General features: G+C 34.4%; 1 protein-coding gene across 8 annotated transcripts in view; it reads left to right on the forward strand.

The window, feature by feature from the left end:
- znf385b (zinc finger protein 385B) overlaps window positions 1-19,933 on the forward strand; it is a 124,880-nt gene that overhangs the window by 91,547 nt on the left and 13,400 nt on the right. For 6 of the 8 annotated variants that reach the window (XM_015359080.2, XM_015359087.2, XM_015359084.2 and 3 more), the window contains 3 exons: window positions 1,657-1,767; window positions 13,666-13,790; window positions 14,504-14,612. In XM_015359080.2, the coding sequence (XP_015214566.1) occupies window positions 1,657-1,767; window positions 13,666-13,790; window positions 14,504-14,612 (345 nt within the window). The remainder of the gene's footprint in view (window positions 1-1,656; window positions 1,768-13,665; window positions 13,791-14,503; window positions 14,613-19,933) is intronic. The other 2 variants (XM_015359088.2, XM_015359081.2) reach the window with 1 other exon arrangement.

A 19,933-nucleotide genomic window follows, 5' to 3' on the forward strand; every position in this document is an offset into this window, starting at 1 on the left:
AAAGAATAGTATTATAGTAGAGTTTAACTTCAAATTAAAATTTGATAAAACGTTGGCAGTAAATCTAAAAATTAAATCCATTCTTATGAGTTTAAGAAAGCTGAAATGTTGCCCTCCAGCATGCTGTAATTTATCCAAGCCATGAGTAATATCTTATAAATTTTTAATGGCTTAGATTCTTGATTTTCATTGTGACCAAATGACACCTAGTACTCTCTAGTTTATGAAAGAGCAGCAACTGCCTTGTGGTAATCAAGAGCTACAGCCCCTAGAGAGCTGTCAGCTTGTTTTGTTTGTGAGTTTGCCCTTGTGCTACTGCACAGAACTGTGGCTTAGACTTTTTTTACATCCTTGTCCTAAAATGACCATTTGAAATAAATACAAGAGAATTTTTATATTTGAATATGTGCGTCCTTCAATGCTGAACTGATGAGGAGAATCTTCAATTGCAAGAGGTATTTTTAGTTTTGATTTTGGTCAGTTATTTTCTATGAGTTTTTCTGTTGATGCAGAAATTATTTTATTTTGTTCTTTAATTACAGTACTGGTAGTTGTTTCCTCTCTGTATATTAATTTTGGAGCATATTAACTGCTGGAAACTACGTTACAGTCCAAAAGGTAAAAATAATGTATACATTAAAAATAAACATGCAAGGCCTAATAGATTGAGAATTAGTTTTCAAAATATTCTTAAAATTTTCCATTTTGCTTTCCTTTTTTATTAGTATGTTTTGTCATCATGAACAATATTTCTGCTTGATTTTAAGTATCTGCCTAGCTATTTAATGCTGCCTATTTATGTATAGTATATCTATAATAAAGCTATTGAATGACTTTTGGCAGCTGAAAGTTTAATGCCTCTTCATTCATTATAAGCCATATTTGTACCACAGCAATTTTAAGCCATATTTGAACTTTGCATTTTTAATGTGGTGTCTAGTATTTGAGTTTTGTTGCTGGCTCTAGTCTTTTAACGAACATTTTTTTATTTTCAATCTGAGAACAAAAGTTAAATGTTGTACATTTTGTTTAATTCATATTATGTTGCCATTGTCAAGGTACTGTTACATTCTGAAGTTAAACAAAACCAACATAGTGATTGTTTTAGTATTAGTATAGCCTTTACTTTCACTGTTTCTCTTTCAGTGATATACTATATCTATGATATATATTATGTTTTGATAATTCATAGACAGTTTCTCAAAAAAACAAATTTATCAGTGTTACATTGCAAAAAGTGTTGTGTGAATATGACATTTCATTGATAAGGTTTTATTTGCAAATCCAGGTGCTTTCTTAGTTTGCATTTGTCAGTGTAATTAAAGGACAAACTCAGACCCAATTTTGTAACCTGTTAGCATTAAAACTAAGAGTAGATTTATTGTTGCATATGAAATTTATTATTTTAGTCTCAGGAATGATTAACATGCATTAAAATTCTTGTTCTTGGTGATTTCAGTATTTTGGCACATTTGGATAATTAAACAGTAATCAACTAAACATGCGTCATCTAGTCATAAGTCATAAGATATATGCAAGCTTTTAATACCCCAATAATGTGTCAGCTGATAAAACATCAAATCTCTCTAATGTTCAGCTTTAGACTGTTCTCCCCAGCTCTGTACTAAGTGTGCTTTTCTGATGTTTGCTCTCCAGATGGATCCTGTACAGAAAGCTGTAATTAACCACACATTTGGAGTGTCTATTCCTCCAAAGAAAAAGCAAGTTATTTCCTGCAACATCTGCCAGCTCCGTTTTAATTCAGACGTGAGTAAAGCATACCTTTCTTTAGATATTTTGCTTTTTAAGATTCTTTCTGAACGTTATAATTTCCATATAAAGAATCCATCCCTTACCTCATTCCCGACATGTTTAAAACCAGAAGCATGAAGACACTGTTCGTGTTTTATAATATTTGATGTTTAGAAAGATTTTTCAAAATGAGTTCCTGAACAACCATTTCTTCCATGGGAGTTTCTTGAGGTAATTACACTCTGAGGTAAGTATGCATATTAATGTATAACAAATGTTATACTGATAGAGTGTTGTTAGCAGCTGTTCCAGGTGAAATGGGTTCAGTATGACTTGAAGATGTCATTTAAGGTAGAAAAAACACTATCGGATTACTGTTCTGTTATTCAATAACAGAATAATACAAACACATCTCAAAGCTGTGATACTTCACCCTAAAAAAAGCGGTAATTACATCATTAGGTTAAAAATATTTGATCAATCTACATATAAAGTGTTTGTTATTAACCCAATTTAATGTTGAATATTCCCTTTAATTTCAAGCATATTACTAGACATCATTACTTAAAAAATGTTCTAACATAATCATACAGATACAGTGCAATGAATGTGCTTGTGGTCTCTGAGCTGTGACTTGGCCTTGAAGAATAAATGTGACATGCTATCAATAAATACTGGTAAGCAGTGACAGGTGTATTGAATTCAGACAAAAGGTGGGGGTAAAGGCTTCATTATTATAAACCCAGATCTGTCTGATTTTGCCTTTATTCCCAACCTAGTAAGAAATTGCATCTAATAGAGAAATGGCTAGAGATTAGGTTGTTGTTTTATACATCATCCCTCAAGTGTCTTTTATCTATTCACAATTCAGTGGTCTTTACTGAAGAGCTGCTGGGCATGTATTAAATAGTAGATCTCTACCTATTTTAACAGTGGTCCACACATTTATGCATCTATTTTCATCTTGTATTTTGAATTACAACTGCAGTGCTCAAGACTGTATGAACAAAAAATCATAAAAAATAAAGAGTACTGCCTAATAGGTTTTGGTGTGTTATATGGAGAAAGAGTAATTAATTTCAGTATTTCTTGATTTTCCATTCTGTTTGGCACTGATTAAGCCATTTAATTTAAGATGGATGGCAAGAAGTGGCACAAAGCCCAGTTACTGCAGTTCTCCTACTGTGAATGGTAATTGAGAAAAGGTTTCTTAGTGTGCATAAATAGACTGTTGGAGGGCTGTGGTAAAAACATTTTTTTTGTCTGTAGTTAATACTTTTGAGTATAATATACTGAACAGTTGCACATGGCTCCTCTTATTTAACTTTTTCTGCACATGAGTATTACCACATTAGATATGTGTAGACATTCTGAACTTGAGAAGAATTATTTCACTTTTGGTTTTTTGGTATATTTTATGATTTGTTTTAAAAACCTTAAAATCTAGTATATCTGAGACAGTGATTTATTATGTGTCAAGAAAACTTACCTAAAAATTGAAAGTTGAGTTAAATGACAAAATGACAAAAAAGCTGGGAGTGGGAATACTTTGACAAAATAACCAATAAATGTTTATAAGTAAAGTAATGTGCGATTCAAAAAGATTGCAAGCAGAACAAGTGTTACAGTATGTACCAGTAGGCCTAAATATCAGACATTTGAGGTGCTAGCAAACCTATCAAACTAATTCAACCTTTGATGTAAATGGTAATGCAATGTAAACAAACACAATTTATATAGTGTCCTCTTGTTTTCTAAAAAGTTGAGGTCGTTTTGCAAAATAGCTGTGATGTTTGCTAGAGTAAACTTCATTGAGGACATAGTCCAAAACCTTAGGAAAAAATTAGTAATGGGCATTGCACTTCCCTTCCCATAATTCATTCTGGCATTTCTATTTGAAGAGTATTTTTATACTCTATATAATGTAAAAAATATGTATTATTTTTTAAATTATCCAAGCTGTCCCCCTGTAAAAACGTGCTCCCTGTCATATAATGCATCTGTGAATGCACTGTTCCAGGATAAAATGTGCTAGAATCTTAGTGAAATTATTCTGGAATTTGTACAATAAATGCACCTGTAGAGATACAGTTAAATTCAATTCAATGTTTATTATTCCCTGAGGGAAATACAACAAACAAAGACAAACATTATCAACAAGGAAGACAGTACAATAGTGTTACAGGAGATGAGAGAGTTACTTTAAATCGCTTGAGAATGAAATTGCAGTGGGAATGAAACATTTCCTGAGTCTGTTACTGTTACATCTAGGGACACAGAGGCATCTCCCAAATGGTAATAATGTAAATTCACAATGGTGGAGATGAGCCACACATTCAGTATTGCTTTTGGCCTTCTTAACATCCCTCTGTTTTTTAGAGGATATTTAAGTTTAATTATTTGATGCCTATTTTCATTCATTTCTCCAACCTATTACAATTAATACCTGTGGTTGAAGAACCTCTAACATTATTCTCAAGTACAGCATAGGCTTCTTTTGACTCTATTAAAAAGGGACAGTTTTGCCATAAGAACATAAGAATTATAGCCTTCTGGGATCAAAAGATTCAGTTCTTTCAACATGTCTGTGTAGGACAGTGGTTCTTAATCCTAGTCCTGGAGGAATACTGGTTGCTGGTTCCTGTTCCAGCTGAGCTCTAAATCTCCAGTGCCAGTTGATGACTTTATTGATCCGCTTGCTTGTTTAGATTTTATTTAACTTATTTCTTTGGTCAGTCCTGAGTGTCAAACATAAGTTACTTCAAGGTTGCCAAAGTTCTATTGGCTTTACAGACCCTCTTCTCAGGTTGTCACTATTTCTGACTGAACAATTCTAACTATCGGATCAATTGATGATGAGCAGACACAGGTGGGAATGACACACCCACAATAAGCTTTGTTTTTTATTCTGCAGATTTCCAGTTGGTTACGTTGCACCTACGTGAGGGCAGTTCTAAAACTTGAAATTGGAACTGAGTTGTTGTACTGACCCATTAGTACAATTAATACAATAAGTACCTTAGTACTGAACGTGGACCTTGAGTGACTATTGAAAGAGTTTTTGGTCTACAGTATGTATTGCATTAATTGTTTTCTTAAGTGGTTATAAAACTGTCAGGCCCTGGAACTTTACATACTTCTAATTTATCAGGTCTTATGTTGTAATATATAGTACATTAAGTCAACTTACTATCTATAGTAATTTTAATAATACTGCTTCTTCTTGTATGTTAATACTAATCAGTAAAGAAGTTCTCTTCTCTCAGGTTGAAGCATTTTTTCAGTTGCTGAAAGACCTGAGTGAAATATCAATTTAATTATTTGCCGTTTCACTTTCACAGTCTAAATGTTTCTCATTGTTACTTCTGAGACACTCGTTTACTGTACTTTTTCAATTGTAATACTGTAATATTTAGTATCCATTTCAGCCTTCATTGCAATATTCTTTACTTTCTCTTTCTTGTCCTTTATAATGTCCATTTTAATCTGTGCTTTCAATTTAATGAGCAAACAAATATATTACTACTATTTAAGTCAAGAATCTCAAGCTAAGTTCCTGGAGAACAAATTGTCTTAGTTTTTTCCACCAGAATCCTCCCACATAGATGATCTGATTTATTTAATTAACAGCATAACTGTAATAACCAAGCTATTTACAGGTAATTGATCCTTCAGTGATTCTGAATTCAACTGCAAAATACCTTAATAAATAAATACAAATAAATACAGTATATGTGTCTAACTAAAAATATTATATACTGTACTAAGCAGTAAATATTTAGTGATTCATAGTTTGGTGCAGTGCTTTCAATTTTTTAAATTTAACTATTTTTGGGATGAGTATGTTTGGTGCTTCAAGCAGAACATATTGAACGTGCCATGGAATTCCTACCAATTTCCTACCTATCTTATCTCATTCTCCTTTTTTAAAGTCTGTGTTAATCCCTCACAGCCTGCTTTTCTGAAATTGTAAACCCTTGTTTTGAATTAAATAAACCGAGGCTTTCCCTCCCATAGTCTCAGTTACATAGTCTAATTATTTAAATAGCTACATAATTGTAACACTTCTTACCAGGGTCTGAGGTGATTTATGAATAACTGGACCTTTAATGAAACGCATGTCTTGTGTAATCAAATGTAAAAGAGTTTAAGAAAAATTCTATACATGTCTTAATTTAGAAAATAATTAGGTTAAAGATTTAATTGACTGCTCAGTTTGGAGCAATTACCAGAAGACACAAGGCCCTCCAGGAACTGAGTTTGAGACCTCAGCTCTAGTAGGTGCTCTGACAAACTAAAGAAACAGTTGTTAGCCAGGTTTACCTTTTTTGTTGCAGCTGCTGATGTCCCTAAGGGCTTTTCCCAATCTATGTAACATCTCCCGTGATAACAATACTACTTATTCTTTAACTACTTCCTGATTGCATCATATAAGAAAGTATTATAATTCATATCTGAATTACATGCATATCTGGCGATGCGTAGAGTATTCTGAACACTCTGCCCCTCTGCAGTACTTTTTTTCTATGTCTGACACACAGCATCTTAGTATTCAATTAATCTAGGCTTTTACCCGAATGCTCTTTTTGATTTATATTGCTATACCCCCAACTCCCCCCATTTTCCTCTTTCTTCACTAATGCTGTATTTGTTACAAATAACTCTCATTTTCAATTCCAGTTATTTCATAATCAAAAGCACATACAGTAAGTTCTACTTTGTGCATACTTTTTGTTCTTTTGTCCTTTTGTTTATAATACTACTGACATTTTGGAAAAAGCACTTAATTGCCTGGTCCTCTGATGTCCTGTTTTTGTTCCCTTGGGCTTTCTATTTTTACTGTACTCTGGTTTATCTTCCTTGCAGATTTTCTATATATTTATTCCTCTTCCATTCAATTTTTTGTTTTGAATAAAGTATAAATCTGGAAGGAGTTATATGAATGAACACATCAAAAATAAAATGTGGGCTTTAATACCATTATAAGTTAAAACGTGCTAATTAGCACATGCTAATCAGTAATAAAGTTAAAGCAGTTTCACAGCAATTAGCATAGTGTCATGATACTTTGTGATTTGAAACTCCAGAGTAAATTCCAAAACATGCATTAATTTCAAGTGCTTTTTGAATACAAATTAGCAAAAAAAAAATTTCTCTGCTTCGTGCTCTAATACATGCATTCCATGTGAAAAAACAAAAAAGCATTTGTTTTAACGTTGAATCTAAAGAAATCTAGTAGGTTGGCTTTATGGGCTTCTGACTACTTGAATCTGGTTCTGAACTTGAATCTGGTTCTGAACTAAAACCTTTTAATCATAGGCTTGAACTTTTCAAAATGATTTGGGGCGTTGTTTTAAATGTATTAATTTTTATGTATTAACAAAGCATTTTCTTCCTCTCCCTCGTACCTTCGTACAAGAAGGTAGAATATTGCTTATTAATAAAGGCTTAATTATTAATAATAATTAATAATTGCTTACATTTACATAGCGCTTTTCTGGACAGTCCACTCAAAGCACTTCACAAGTAATGGGGTTCCCCTCCTCCACCACCAGTGAGCAGCCCCACCTGGATGATGCGACAGCAGCCATAGTGTGCCAGAACGCTCACCACACATCAGGGAGGAGAACCTAGTAATGAAGCCAATTCATAGATGGGGATTATTAGGAGGCCATGATTGGAAAGGGCTCATGGGAAATTTGACAAGGACATCAGGGTTACACCCCTACTCTTTTCGAGAATTTTTAATGACCGCAGAGAGTCAGGACCTCTGTTTTACGTCTCATCCGAATGATGGCATGTTTTTTACAGTATAGTGTCCCCATCACTATACTGGAGCATTAGGACCCACATAGACCGCAGGGTGAGCATACCCTGCTGGCCCCTATAATACCTCTTCCAGCAGCAACCTTAGTTTTTCCCAGGAGGTCTTCCATCCAGGTAATGACACCTGCTGAGCTTCAGTGGGTTTCCAGTTGTGAGTTGCAGAGTGATATGGCTGCTGGTCATAAATAGCCATAATAGAACATGGTAAGGAGAATGTTCCTACCAGTTGTTATTTACAGCATTTACAAAGTTTGATTGAACGCATTTCAGTGAATTGCATGCGGCAATGAAATGCTTTTCATTTTTAATATCTAGACACACATTTTCTCGACACACATTGTGTGTGTAATTACTCTCTTTATTTTGCTAGAAACCTCATGATGATAGTCATATTGTTCACACTTCCTGTTGCATAATAAAATTAATCAAATTAATGCTCATTAAATACAGAAAACATACCTTTTAAAATACAGCCATACCTTTTGCATTTAATTTTTTTTTTAAAGCCATTTCCTTCTCATCATTAAGATTGCTATCTTGGTCATAGGTACTATCAGAAGTCAAATTTATTGCTGATACTGGGGTTTTTGTGGGTTGTTTTTTTTCTTTGGGCTGGTTTTCCAAACAGCAAATTTTCCAGCAAATATACAGTATAGCTCCTCTTAGGTTCACTCATGGTCAGCGGCAGCTCCGTACAGACACCTTTTCACATTAAACAGCAGTTGCTTATGATTGACTGGTAAGATGTTAAATGATAAACTAAATCAATCAATCAATCCTCCCATTTTTGGGGGTAAGCACATATCAGAGTCTCTTCTCTCTCAGTATGTAGCAGAGGTCAGTGACCAACGAGAAGCCTCTGCTTCCTAGTATTATGTATCACCCAGCCAATCGTATTCGATCGGTAAGTCACGTAACTGAGGATGGCAGGTGAATGTGGTTCAGACCAAAATCACCTCTTAGAATTCTGTCTGGAATACAACTCAAATTCAAAGACGCACACAGACATGTACACACTCATATCAGAGCCCATTTTGCCCAGAAGCCAATTAACCTACCAGTATGTTTTAAGCCTGTGGAAGAAAACCAGGGCACCCAGAGGAAACCCATGCAAATATGGAGAAAACATACAAACTCCATACACCTCAGCACCTCAGATCCAGAATTATACCAGAGCTCCATACCTCTTATTTTTTAGAAGTTTGTAAATAAGGTTTTATGTACAATCCTACAAGTCACTAGTGGCCTCTTTGTTGTGGAATTCACAGCACCATCGTAATCTATTTTTGTTAAAAAGTGGAAACAAAAGTAATTTGTCATCTCAGATTTTTGTAATTTCAATGCCATTCGATCTTGGTTATATTTGGTAGCTTGGAGTGAATTGCTTGTGGTCATAACACTTCTTTCTCAAAGCTCTAATGATGTTACAAATGAAAAACAATTTCTGTTAGTGTTTTTTTCTAACATAGGTCTCTAATAATGGTTTTATTTGACACCTGTTTAATATACTGTGTGAAGCCTGCAGGTATAACTGTAATACAAACTAGATTTGCTTAACTGATAACTGATACCTCAGCATATGTTTGCAAATTACATTTTTTATGTCTTGTGATTATTTCTTTTCATTCAGTAAGATCTTAATGTGATTACCTTAAGAAATAAACAACACTGAGATGCAATGATTCTTATGTTCCTTGTCATGCTAGAACAATAATGATTAATTATTGGTATTTCTGCTCAGACTTTCAGTGAAATTGTATATTTTGTTGCCAACCTTAAGGCTAAATATCTGCATTGTCATAAAGGTACTGTTTCAGATTCCTATACACTACTGCTACACCACAGCATTTCTTTTTTGGCAAGATCTGAACCATCCTGTTTCTTTTGAGGTGTTTTTTCTCATTTTATTTTAGTGTTTTCATTATTTATTCTTGGTGAACTCCCCCCCCCCCCTCCCCCCATATTGCATATTGCCAAGTAATAATAATTACTATAGAACACTTTATTTACAGAAGCTTCAGAGCTTTTGTGTTGCTAATACTGTACTTTACATGAACTGTCTGATCATGTGTTTAGTATGCTTTGTTCTCTGATGTATGCCTTCATTACGTCTTGTTGTAATGTTATTATTCTGCTTCATGTTTGTGTATTTTCTTCGGCGATCTAAAGAAAATTCCTTTATGATCTATGGCTTGGTTTTCTTTAAATCTGAGACTGTGCTTTATTTGAGGTGTCTCTTTAAAGCAAGAATGCTGATTTGTCTAACGCTGGGATATTGTGAAAATGTGAATCCGTTTTTTGTCAAACCTATACATGTTATTATTTTTAAGAAATCTCCCAGCCATCTAGTGGAATAAGACATTAGATTTTGCACTTAATGGTTTAAAATCATGATCTACTTTAATTAAGAAGGAATTTTTAAATTAAAAAACTTTTCTTTGTATACTGAATGTGCTTGTAAGATTACTATGACAAGTCATTTATAGGACAACATTTAGTATTTAATTTGTGTAAACTGAGGAAAGCAGAACATTTTTTTTTTCTGGCTGAAGCGTAGGTGCTTGCCTTGTTACACACTTTAGGTGTGTTAAGGTGTGCTAATACACAGTTATTAGAAACCATGGCAAATTGTGTTGTGAGAAAATTATTTTAAATATACTGGCCTTTTCTTTTCTTAGGCATATCTGAATGGCACAGCAGAAGTGTTCTTGTCCCATAATCCAGAAGTCGATGTTTTGAAACCATCCTTTTCTACATTTTAGGCAACACTTTGACATGACAGTTAGCTATATTAGCTTATAGCTCTCAGGTCCTGAGTTCCATCCTGCACTGGGGCTGCTGTGTGAAATTCGCAGGCTGTCTGTATATTCACACAGGTTTTCTGTGTATGCAGTCTGGTTTCCTTCCATCTCTCAACAAATACAGATTGGGTTTTATTGTCTTCTCCAAATTGTGCCTTTTGGGGGAAATCCAATACAACCAATACTGGGTATGGAGATGCAGAGATACAGAACCAGATGAGTTTAATAGATGAATGGCCTCCTCTCATCTATGGCCTTTCTGAAGTTCTTCCTAAATTCAGGATAAACTGTCATGGGAATCTTTTTTCCTGTCTCTTATGACAGCTGTATAGCAAAGCTGAAAGCTTTATCTATTATTAGCATTATCTTATTCTGAATCTAAAAATATACAGTAAACTAATTTTATCATATTACTAAAACAGTTATGCATTACTAATGTTATATTTTTGTTTTCGTGAATTCCCAGAACACCATACTGCAGATAATATGTCAGCACTTCAGTTACAGTATACTGTATCTCTAGCAAATATACAGCATTATCAGCATTACAGCAAAAATCTATAGTTTATTTTTAGACAATTTTTGCTGAATGTTGCCAAACTCATCAATTTGGTGAGGTCAACCAGCCTATATCTAAGCAGGACATATGTTAGAGAAAGAAGAGAGATTTCCCACTTTGATGGATTTTAAATACATTTAAACTCCAACATTATTAGTATTCCGCCTGGCGTTTATTTGACTTAGATCAGCTGTAAGAGTAATTTGAGTTTGCCATTAGGCAAATAACAAACAATGCTCATACAATATTATTTATAAAAAAATCATTCTCATGCTACATAGATACTGCAAAAGTGTCCATAACACAGGTCTACGTTGCTGGATATGATAATTCCTCTGTGTAGCCCAGGGTTTGTTTAAAAAGCTTTACAACCGATGTATGTTTACAGCTTGGCAAAAATAACATGAATCTTACTGAAATGCAATTAAGGAATTTCCATCTTAGCAGATGTTGAGGTCTCTTATAAGTCTTTAAACATATATTTCAGTGGCTTGTAAAAGCTTTACTTTTTATTGCCTTTTTTACCATACAGTGCAGTTTTTATTCTCTATTACCATTTACACCTTGGCATCCTAGGGCTCTTTTTAAGATGAAAAAGAGAATATATCTGAAAAGCAAAAATAAACTCAAATTTCAATCAGTTACACAAAAGTGCACTCAAAAAGATATTGTATCTTTTCAGTTTTGATTTAAAATAATAAGGTTTTTGGCATTCCTTATCTAAAGTGGGAAGGAGATATACAGGCAACAAATTCAGCTGAAGAAAATTCTAGGCAAGGAGTAGGTAACCTTAGCTCTTCCTGTCTGCAGAACTTTGATGTCACCATAACATAAGTTGATAAATTGGCTTTTAATTATCTAATTGGCTTTGCTGCTGACAGTTGCCTAAATATGTAAGGATCAGCTGTAACAGACTTGGAATGAAAGAGCCAAAGTTACTGATTTCGGTTTTAGCCCTAACAAAGTGACATTGATTGTCTTGGAACTGGGTGGTTGTTCAATCCCGGATCCGGAAGAACAGTGTATCTGTAGATTGTTTAAGTTCTCTTTAAAGCAGCAGTTCCTAAAGAGCTGGGAAAAGGTTTTAAGTTGGTCCAGTCAAGCCAGTGACCTGCTAGTTGGTATATAAACCTGTAGACACATTGGCTTCTGGATCCTGGATTAGGATTGGAAACTCCTGCCTTGGAATAACCAACAAATCTACATTGTCTCACTGTAGAGATTTATCATGAAGATATGGAATAAGCAATTACTGAATCTGAAATGTCCCTAATTCCATAATGTATTTCATTGGCTTTTGTAATTATTAGAGGACACAATGTGCTTCTAGTAATTTTTTTAAAATATTGTTCTTCCATGTTCTTTTAGATGTTCAGTCTTTAATCTGGTTTGACTTTTTTCATCAATAGAGAACTGGTTCCATTTTGTTATTGGTACCTGTTGCAATGTTATAAGTTGTTGGAAACTCCTCTCACTCTCTTTTTCATGTCACAATTGCTATTTAGACCTGTTATCCTGATTTGAAGATTTTACCCCTGAGAAAATGACTCAAACTGGTCTCCATTCTTGTGTATCACAAACTGAGGTCCTTAGCTACAGTATCTGGATTATGCTGTCTCTTTGCTGTTAATTTTCTGTGCAAAGACTAGATATTAGCTAATATTCATGCAGTGGAATTCCTGGATGTTTTTGAGCAACAAAACCAAACAACTTGATTAGCTCAGTCTTCTATGCCCTCCAGTGTATACTGGATCACTGGGAGTTGTTACTGGCAGTAGTATATGGATATCAGAATGTGTTGATTGTGTTTGGCGGCAAGTCCTATACAACAGAGATTCACAGACTCATTTTGTTCGTTTGTGCAATGTCTCCATTTCACTGTCTTAATTGTAGTGTTCATAATGTTAAACAAATGTTATTTCCTCTGAACTAAAAGCTGTTTGTAATTTAGTCTCTCCCTGGCCCAGGTACCTGCACAGTGGCTCTGGTGGCAGCTTTAAATACAATACAGTGTTAAATTGCAATATTGCTTTCTTTTGGACAAATGGGACTTGTAATGCCCTGGTTCTGATTTTAGCTATTTGCACAATCTTCTTAATGTTTCATTGTGGGGCTGTTCTGACTCTGGAAATAACTAACATTTACATTTAAAACACTCTCCCACAAGACATTTCCATGGAACAATTGTACAACTAAGAAAGGTCTAGATTTTTATGTTTAAATGAAGCTTAATCAACATCAAAAATAACACTTATTTCATACATCTGCTTTGTCCCTCTGGGTACCTTTGTTTAGAGCACATCCTTGTATCTGTTTAGCAGGGCATACTGGTAGTTGTACATCACATTAAAACTACTGTCAATATTGAAAAAACCTAATTGTATAATGTTTTATATTAATCTTTTTAATACTGTTTTATTTATTTTTAAAGATCATTCCAAAAATTTCCAAGTATTTTAATTTAAGGAGATGTGTATGTAGATTCTCCACACTGTTCTTTTTTTAGAAGAATTATATCTTTTGCTGATATTGTTTTGATTTCACTCATCAAGTGTATATGCCCACCATGACAAAGTTACATATTTGAACTAGTTCTTACTTTGTATTCTGTCTGTTTGTGACCTACAGTACATGCTCTGCAGAATCTCTAGCCATTTGTTTTACTCACAAAAACCCCTGTTTGGGGTCCACATAATTCATGAATGCTGAATGTCCAAACTCTTCCAGGTTCATTCACAAAATGGCACCCTGCATTGGCTACACACTCCCTCCAAGGCTAATTGGATCTCCAATCCTAGGATCTCATCCAGAGATGAAAGAAACCAGTGTATCAGCTATAACAACACAACTAGGTAGCTTGTTCCATACTTCAGTGACTCTTTGGTTGTGTCCTTAGTTTTAAATGCATATTGCTGCACACAGACAAACAGGGACAACATATTTGAAAAAATAAAAAAATGTCTTTGACTGTCTTATGTAATAAATCCAGGACTTTTGAGTAATATACTGTATGTATATTATAGTTACCACGTGAACAGGATTTGACATAATCTCTTAATAATCAAGTATTTCAAATCAGAAGTTAAATATTTCAAGAGTTATATGAAAGTCCTGATAGTGTACCATTGTAATTGTCCTGTACTGAAAAGTGTGTAAGTAAATGTACAGTAAATAATAATGACAAATAATAAAACAAAGTAAAAATAAATACTATGTAAGTTTGAAAATTTAGGAATACCAATGGTGCCATGTTGGGGAAAGTCAGTTGCTTATGATTTGGTGTTATTTGTGTTTCGCACACTTTAGCGAATGTTCTACAGTGTAGTAACGACTGAAAACCTTGTATAATTATGAGAAAAAAGGCACAAATGCAGTTGTTGACTGTGTTAATTGCAATTGTTAAAAAAACAAGTCAAGAAAGTCAAGAGGCAGAAATCATATATGAACATGAAGCACTCTTTGCTATAGTGAAATATGGAGCTGGTTCTAAGGCCAGACCACCTTGCCTTGGTGCAATAACCCTTGTATGGTCAGAACCTAGTGTCTTTTTCTATTTTCCCTTTAGTCTTAACCTTATGGGGCTTCTTCAGCCTGAACCATTGGCTGATGTGGCTCCTTGCACCAGAGAACTTCAGCCTCTAATCTCAAGGGAGTACTGGCTTCTTGGAGAGAGGGTAGCTAAACCTTTCCTTTAATTTTTTTTTCAGCTTGAGACGATGAGTGAGCACTGAGCATTATCAGTAACAAACACACTTCTGTGCAGACTCTAAAACTAACTTAACCCAGGTTTTGTCTTACCACAAGACTGAATTTAAACCAAATGTACTTGTCTCATCACAAGATTTTGCCAGTCTTATCTCACTTCAGCATAAGACAACTACTCTTCTGTGCTAAACCTATTTATAGAGAAACTTGATGAAAATCAACTGCATTCAGTTCCGTGTATGAATTTATTTACTTGTTGGAGTGTCCCTAAGCCACCCTCTAGTGCTCCGCTGCACTAACTCAAATATATCGTGCTAAAACTTTCTAGATCTGCTTATTTGAACACGTTGCATTCTTACAACAGGTAACAGAGTTAGGAGTGAGTGAGTTAGCACATACAGTCCTCCTTCACCACTGGATTCCTTCACGATGAGCCTAAAGCTATCAGGAATTGAACACTAAAGAGACTAAGTTTGGGGGAAACCATATATTGTTGGAAAGGTTTAATTTTTGTTTTAAGATCTGCCAGTTGTTCTTTTTTAGCATCTGTTTAGAGGGCGGGCTCGTCTGTGGGGAATTGTTTAGTAAACTTTTAAGTTGCCCCTATAAAAATCCACTTCTAGGTGCGTTAAGATCAGTGTTAGGGATCTAGTGAGAGAGAATGAAGATGATGGATTCAATTCGGCCATTTTCTAACCACTTTATCCAGTATAGGGTCATGGGGGAACCAGAGCCTATCCCAGCAAGTAGCAAGCGCAAAGCAGGATACACCCTGGACAGGACACCAGCTCATCACAGGGTACATGCAGACACAAACACACACACACTCAGACTAGGCCCAGAATTCCCAGAAGCCAGGTAACCTACCAGCAAGTCTTTGGACTGTGGGAGGAAACTGGAGAACCCAGAGGAGACCCACGCAAACGAGGGGTGAACATAAAAATTACCACACAGATGGCACTCCAGAAACTGAACCGAGGCAGCAATGCTAACCACTGTGCCACCAGGCTGCCCAGCTCAATTAATTATTCTTGTAAATTGTAGCCTGTAAGTATTAGTTTGTGTTTGTACGTCTTGTGTATGTGTTATTTTTCTGTAATTGGTCTTTTAAGGTATTGTTTATTTCTCCAACACCAAGTTGTTGAAATTAAATTACATATGTGACCTTGCTCCATATTCCCTGATTAGTGAGTTTTTACTTTCATAATTTTTTATTTAAGCTGCTGTCACAACACCTACCTCCATGACAATCCTTTTCAGTGTGAAAACATTGAATTTTCTGTAATACAAAAATCTAGACTTTGAACTGACTTTTCCTTGCAGTTTTAACTCAGAAATGAAAACAACTTTACTGTTTGCACTGCTTTCCCTCCAGAATTACTAGCACTGTACTGTTGAACTATGATGTTTCAAGTAAGTGTTTGCACAGGTATTTATAGTGTGTATACTCCTGATGCCCAACTGGGACAGACTAAGTCAAAGTTGGTTTGTGCATTTTAAGGTATACCAAAATGCATGTATTGTATGCATTTGCAAACATATGCAAAAATTGTAATGCAATGAACTTAGTCTCAACAGCTAGGTAGGATATTGTATGTTTTATTTTTTATTGAACTGACTTTTTGCCCTTTAAATTATGGTGCTTAACTTTTTCATTCTTAGAACTCAGTTCTGTGCTGATTCACATAATTAAATAGCAAGAAAACATCATGTGTAAAAAATTGTATAAACGATACAAGAGATACCTATGGAAAATGGATCTCACCTGGCTGACATACTATTTGGTGTTATCTGATCCCTGCATAATTGTACCTTGTGAATTAATTAGATAAAACTATGGTTCTGTTGCAACTGAACTGAAAGCAATGAAGTTTTAAAATAAATGAACCAATTAACCATGGAAGACAGTTATAGGAGGACCTTTAGATGTGTACAAAGGAAGGCATATTATTGTGCTCATTGACCATTTAATTAGCAATTCTTGCTTTTTTGCTTTATGTAATATTTTGCTATAGTAGGTTGCCTCACTAGTGTGAACTATGTATTGAGTAGAAACAGTGTGATTTATTATCAAGATGTTTATCTTTTAAATGAGATAGAAATGTCTAAAAGGCATTAGAAGATTGAAAGGTAACATGATAAGAGGAGCTCAGAACCAGTGATGTCTTCTTTCCATGTTAAGGTTTCCAGTAGCAGCAATTAGTTAGAATGAGGTATGATTAATTTAAAAGTGAGCTTTTCTTTCTAGATAAGAGGATAATCTGCTGTCTCAGGGGATACTGATTTGAAGAAGATAGAAGCCTAGGAGGGCAGAGTGGATTAAAGCTATAAACAAAGCGAAAAAATAGATTAAATTACTTTTACAAGGAAAAATGAGCTGGTATTTCGAGTTTGTCCATAAGATGCACAAAGAAAATGAAACACTACAAAAAATTTAATTTCTTCTTCTATTCATGCATGACGTTATGCATATCAGCTTAGTGAACTTCACTGCATAATAGCTGAACATAAGCATTTTTTTTCTAAATAGAATAGTAGGTAGTGCTGATTGTGACAATAGGGTGCATGGGTTTGAGGAATCAGAGTCACAGTCAGCTAGTGACCTGACTCAGGCTTGAACTTCCCATAGTGTACAACCTGCGGTATGAACAAGTTTACTGATTAAGCTTTCAAGGCCCAATGATAGTATCTTTTGTATTATAATTTAATAATATATATGTAATAATTTATAATTACAAGTTTACACTTGTGATATACTGATAATGGAAGTTAAAGTTTTGGAAAGACAATTTGTAGAACTTTAATCTGGAACACAATTTTGCTTTGTATTTTTCCAAATGAACTATTTCAAATTCCAGATCTCTTTCCCATTCCTCTGTTATCTTTTGTTTAATTAGATTTTTATTAAACCTAACAGTTGCTTTCTGTTACAATCAAGTATGAACAGAGAATATCTACAGCAAATTTTAGCTTAGAACATAATCTTTTAAACTGTCTAGTCTAGTGCATTAAGTTACAACTTCTTGCTGTCATGGACAGTGGTAGGACTTAGCATTTTGCTGTTGTCCACTCTGGCCTAGAAGGGGTATTATTGTTCATATATTGAAATTAAATAAGGTATATAAATCAGATTATCCATGTTGTTATTCACAGGATTACAAATTAAAATATTAAATGCATAGCGTTAATGTAAGATAACTTTATATCATAACACTTAAAGTATAAATATTTTCTTAAGTAAACTATGATATTTAAAATTCCTTTGCTTGTATAAGGAAATGAGTTCACAAATACATCAATTTATAGAAACTACTAGCAATTCTGAGAGAAATGGATTGAATTACATTTACAAGGAAAAATTACCTGGTATTTTGAGTTTGTCTGTAAGATGCACAAAGAAAATCAAACACTACATGAAATATAATTTCTTCTTCTATTCATGCATGACTTTATGCATACCAGCTTGGTGAACATGTCTGTGGAATAGCTGTAGCAATTATATCTTATATAAGTGTAGCTAGTAGGATTGATGTGGTTTTTGGAAGGCAGGTTTTGATTTGATAAAGGTGAAATTAAAGTAGGCTATTTGATGCAGAAAGTAGCTTGTTTTAAAGGTAACTTGATTGGCACCAGTTTTTTTAAAATGCACTTGTATGTTGCTGTGCTGTACATTGCATTTCAATATGTGTTCAAGAAATATTGATATCTAACCTTTTTTGGAAGAACAAATGCTTTTTCCAAGCTTAGACTAAAGTGAAGGGGTTAAAGTTAAGCCAAGACAAAGTGAAACTGCTTTGATTCTCAGCAGGAAGTATTGTATTGGGATTTCAATTAAAAGTTTAAAGCAAAGTTTTTCATTCTTGGCCCAATAGAGATTGCACTTCTGAACAAAAAATGAAAGAAAGGCTAATACTTTTGACAGTTGGTGTAAATGCACAAAACATTCATGCAGCTTAATTGGCTGATTCATCTGTGTGACTCTGTGATTCAGCAGAGGGGCCCGTGCTTCGAGCGCCCTAGGAGTCTGTCAACTTAACACACAACTAGAGAATATAAATGGGTTCCAGCATTTTGTCATTACCTGTTAAAAGAGATTCTTCCAACTTGACAGGGCTGGCACAGTTCCCCACTGCTTTTTAAAGCTATTGTGGGACTCTAGCAACAGCCATATTGGAAGTGTTTAAATTGAATTCACAGAAAACAAATGCTGAAGTGAGAATTTTAAGCATATCCATGATCAACAGGCTTTACTAGCATATAGATTTGTGGGGTTTTAACAGTTCTTTTTTACAGTGTATCAGGAATGAATTGGGTGAATCAGTGGCAGTAGTAGTTCTGACATTGCTGGCATCTGTTTTTTGCAAATATCAGTAGAAAGGCTTACTAGCTCTCAGTATCTTAACCTTTTTCTTGAGTAAATCTCCTTTTATTTTAGCACATTATCCTTGCAAATTACTTCCAAGTCAGTCCATATTTCTGCATCCTGCTTCCAAAATGCTATCGGTACTGCATTTGTACTTAATAATATATATGTATTGTATAAGTGTGGCAGTATTGATTTCTGCTTCCCTTATCTTCTAAGAGATATCAGTAAACTTTTCACTACCCCTCCTCCTTGATCCTCCATTGTCTCCTCTACAGGGCTATGGAGGCTGTAACATGTCAAATAGATGAATGGTCTAGAGGTGGACAGGACAGAGGACTTACACTTGCTCCTTGTCACCAATGTGTGGTTGCAGGATTCCCAGCCTTGATCCAAGTGATTAGACATAATTGGACATTCCAATATGGTGGCCACATAAGCAAAATCATCAGAAAAACTATCAATATAACAAACATTTGTGTATTAAGAAATAATTGAGACCTTTACCCTATAACCCAGAAAAATTCACATGTAAGCAAAATAATTCAAATTATTAGACCTTTATGTGCATGAACAATATAAGTAAATATTACATGTTGCATTTATATGGAATGTGTACTTAAATTTAATTTTCTGCAACAGTGCAATGATTCCAAAAATATACAAAATATATTGATAAATACACTTCTGCTTTGTGTTATAACATTCTAGGATACAAAATATATATGTTAAAATTCATAATGCTATTATGTGAACAAACTGACTGCAAATATCCCAACTGTTTTCTCTTGTAAATTGGTCTAATTATTACAAAATCACTGATATCTAAAAACTGCACTGTAAGATATTAAGCGTATTTGTGGTACTTTTAGAGTATAATATATAGTGATAGTACTCTACTAGTGATAGTAATATAAGCTACTGTAT

Source organism: Lepisosteus oculatus, chromosome 12 (genome assembly GCF_040954835.1).
Source record: "Lepisosteus oculatus isolate fLepOcu1 chromosome 12, fLepOcu1.hap2, whole genome shotgun sequence".
In the NCBI taxonomy this organism is placed as follows: domain Eukaryota; kingdom Metazoa; phylum Chordata; class Actinopteri; order Semionotiformes; family Lepisosteidae; genus Lepisosteus; species Lepisosteus oculatus.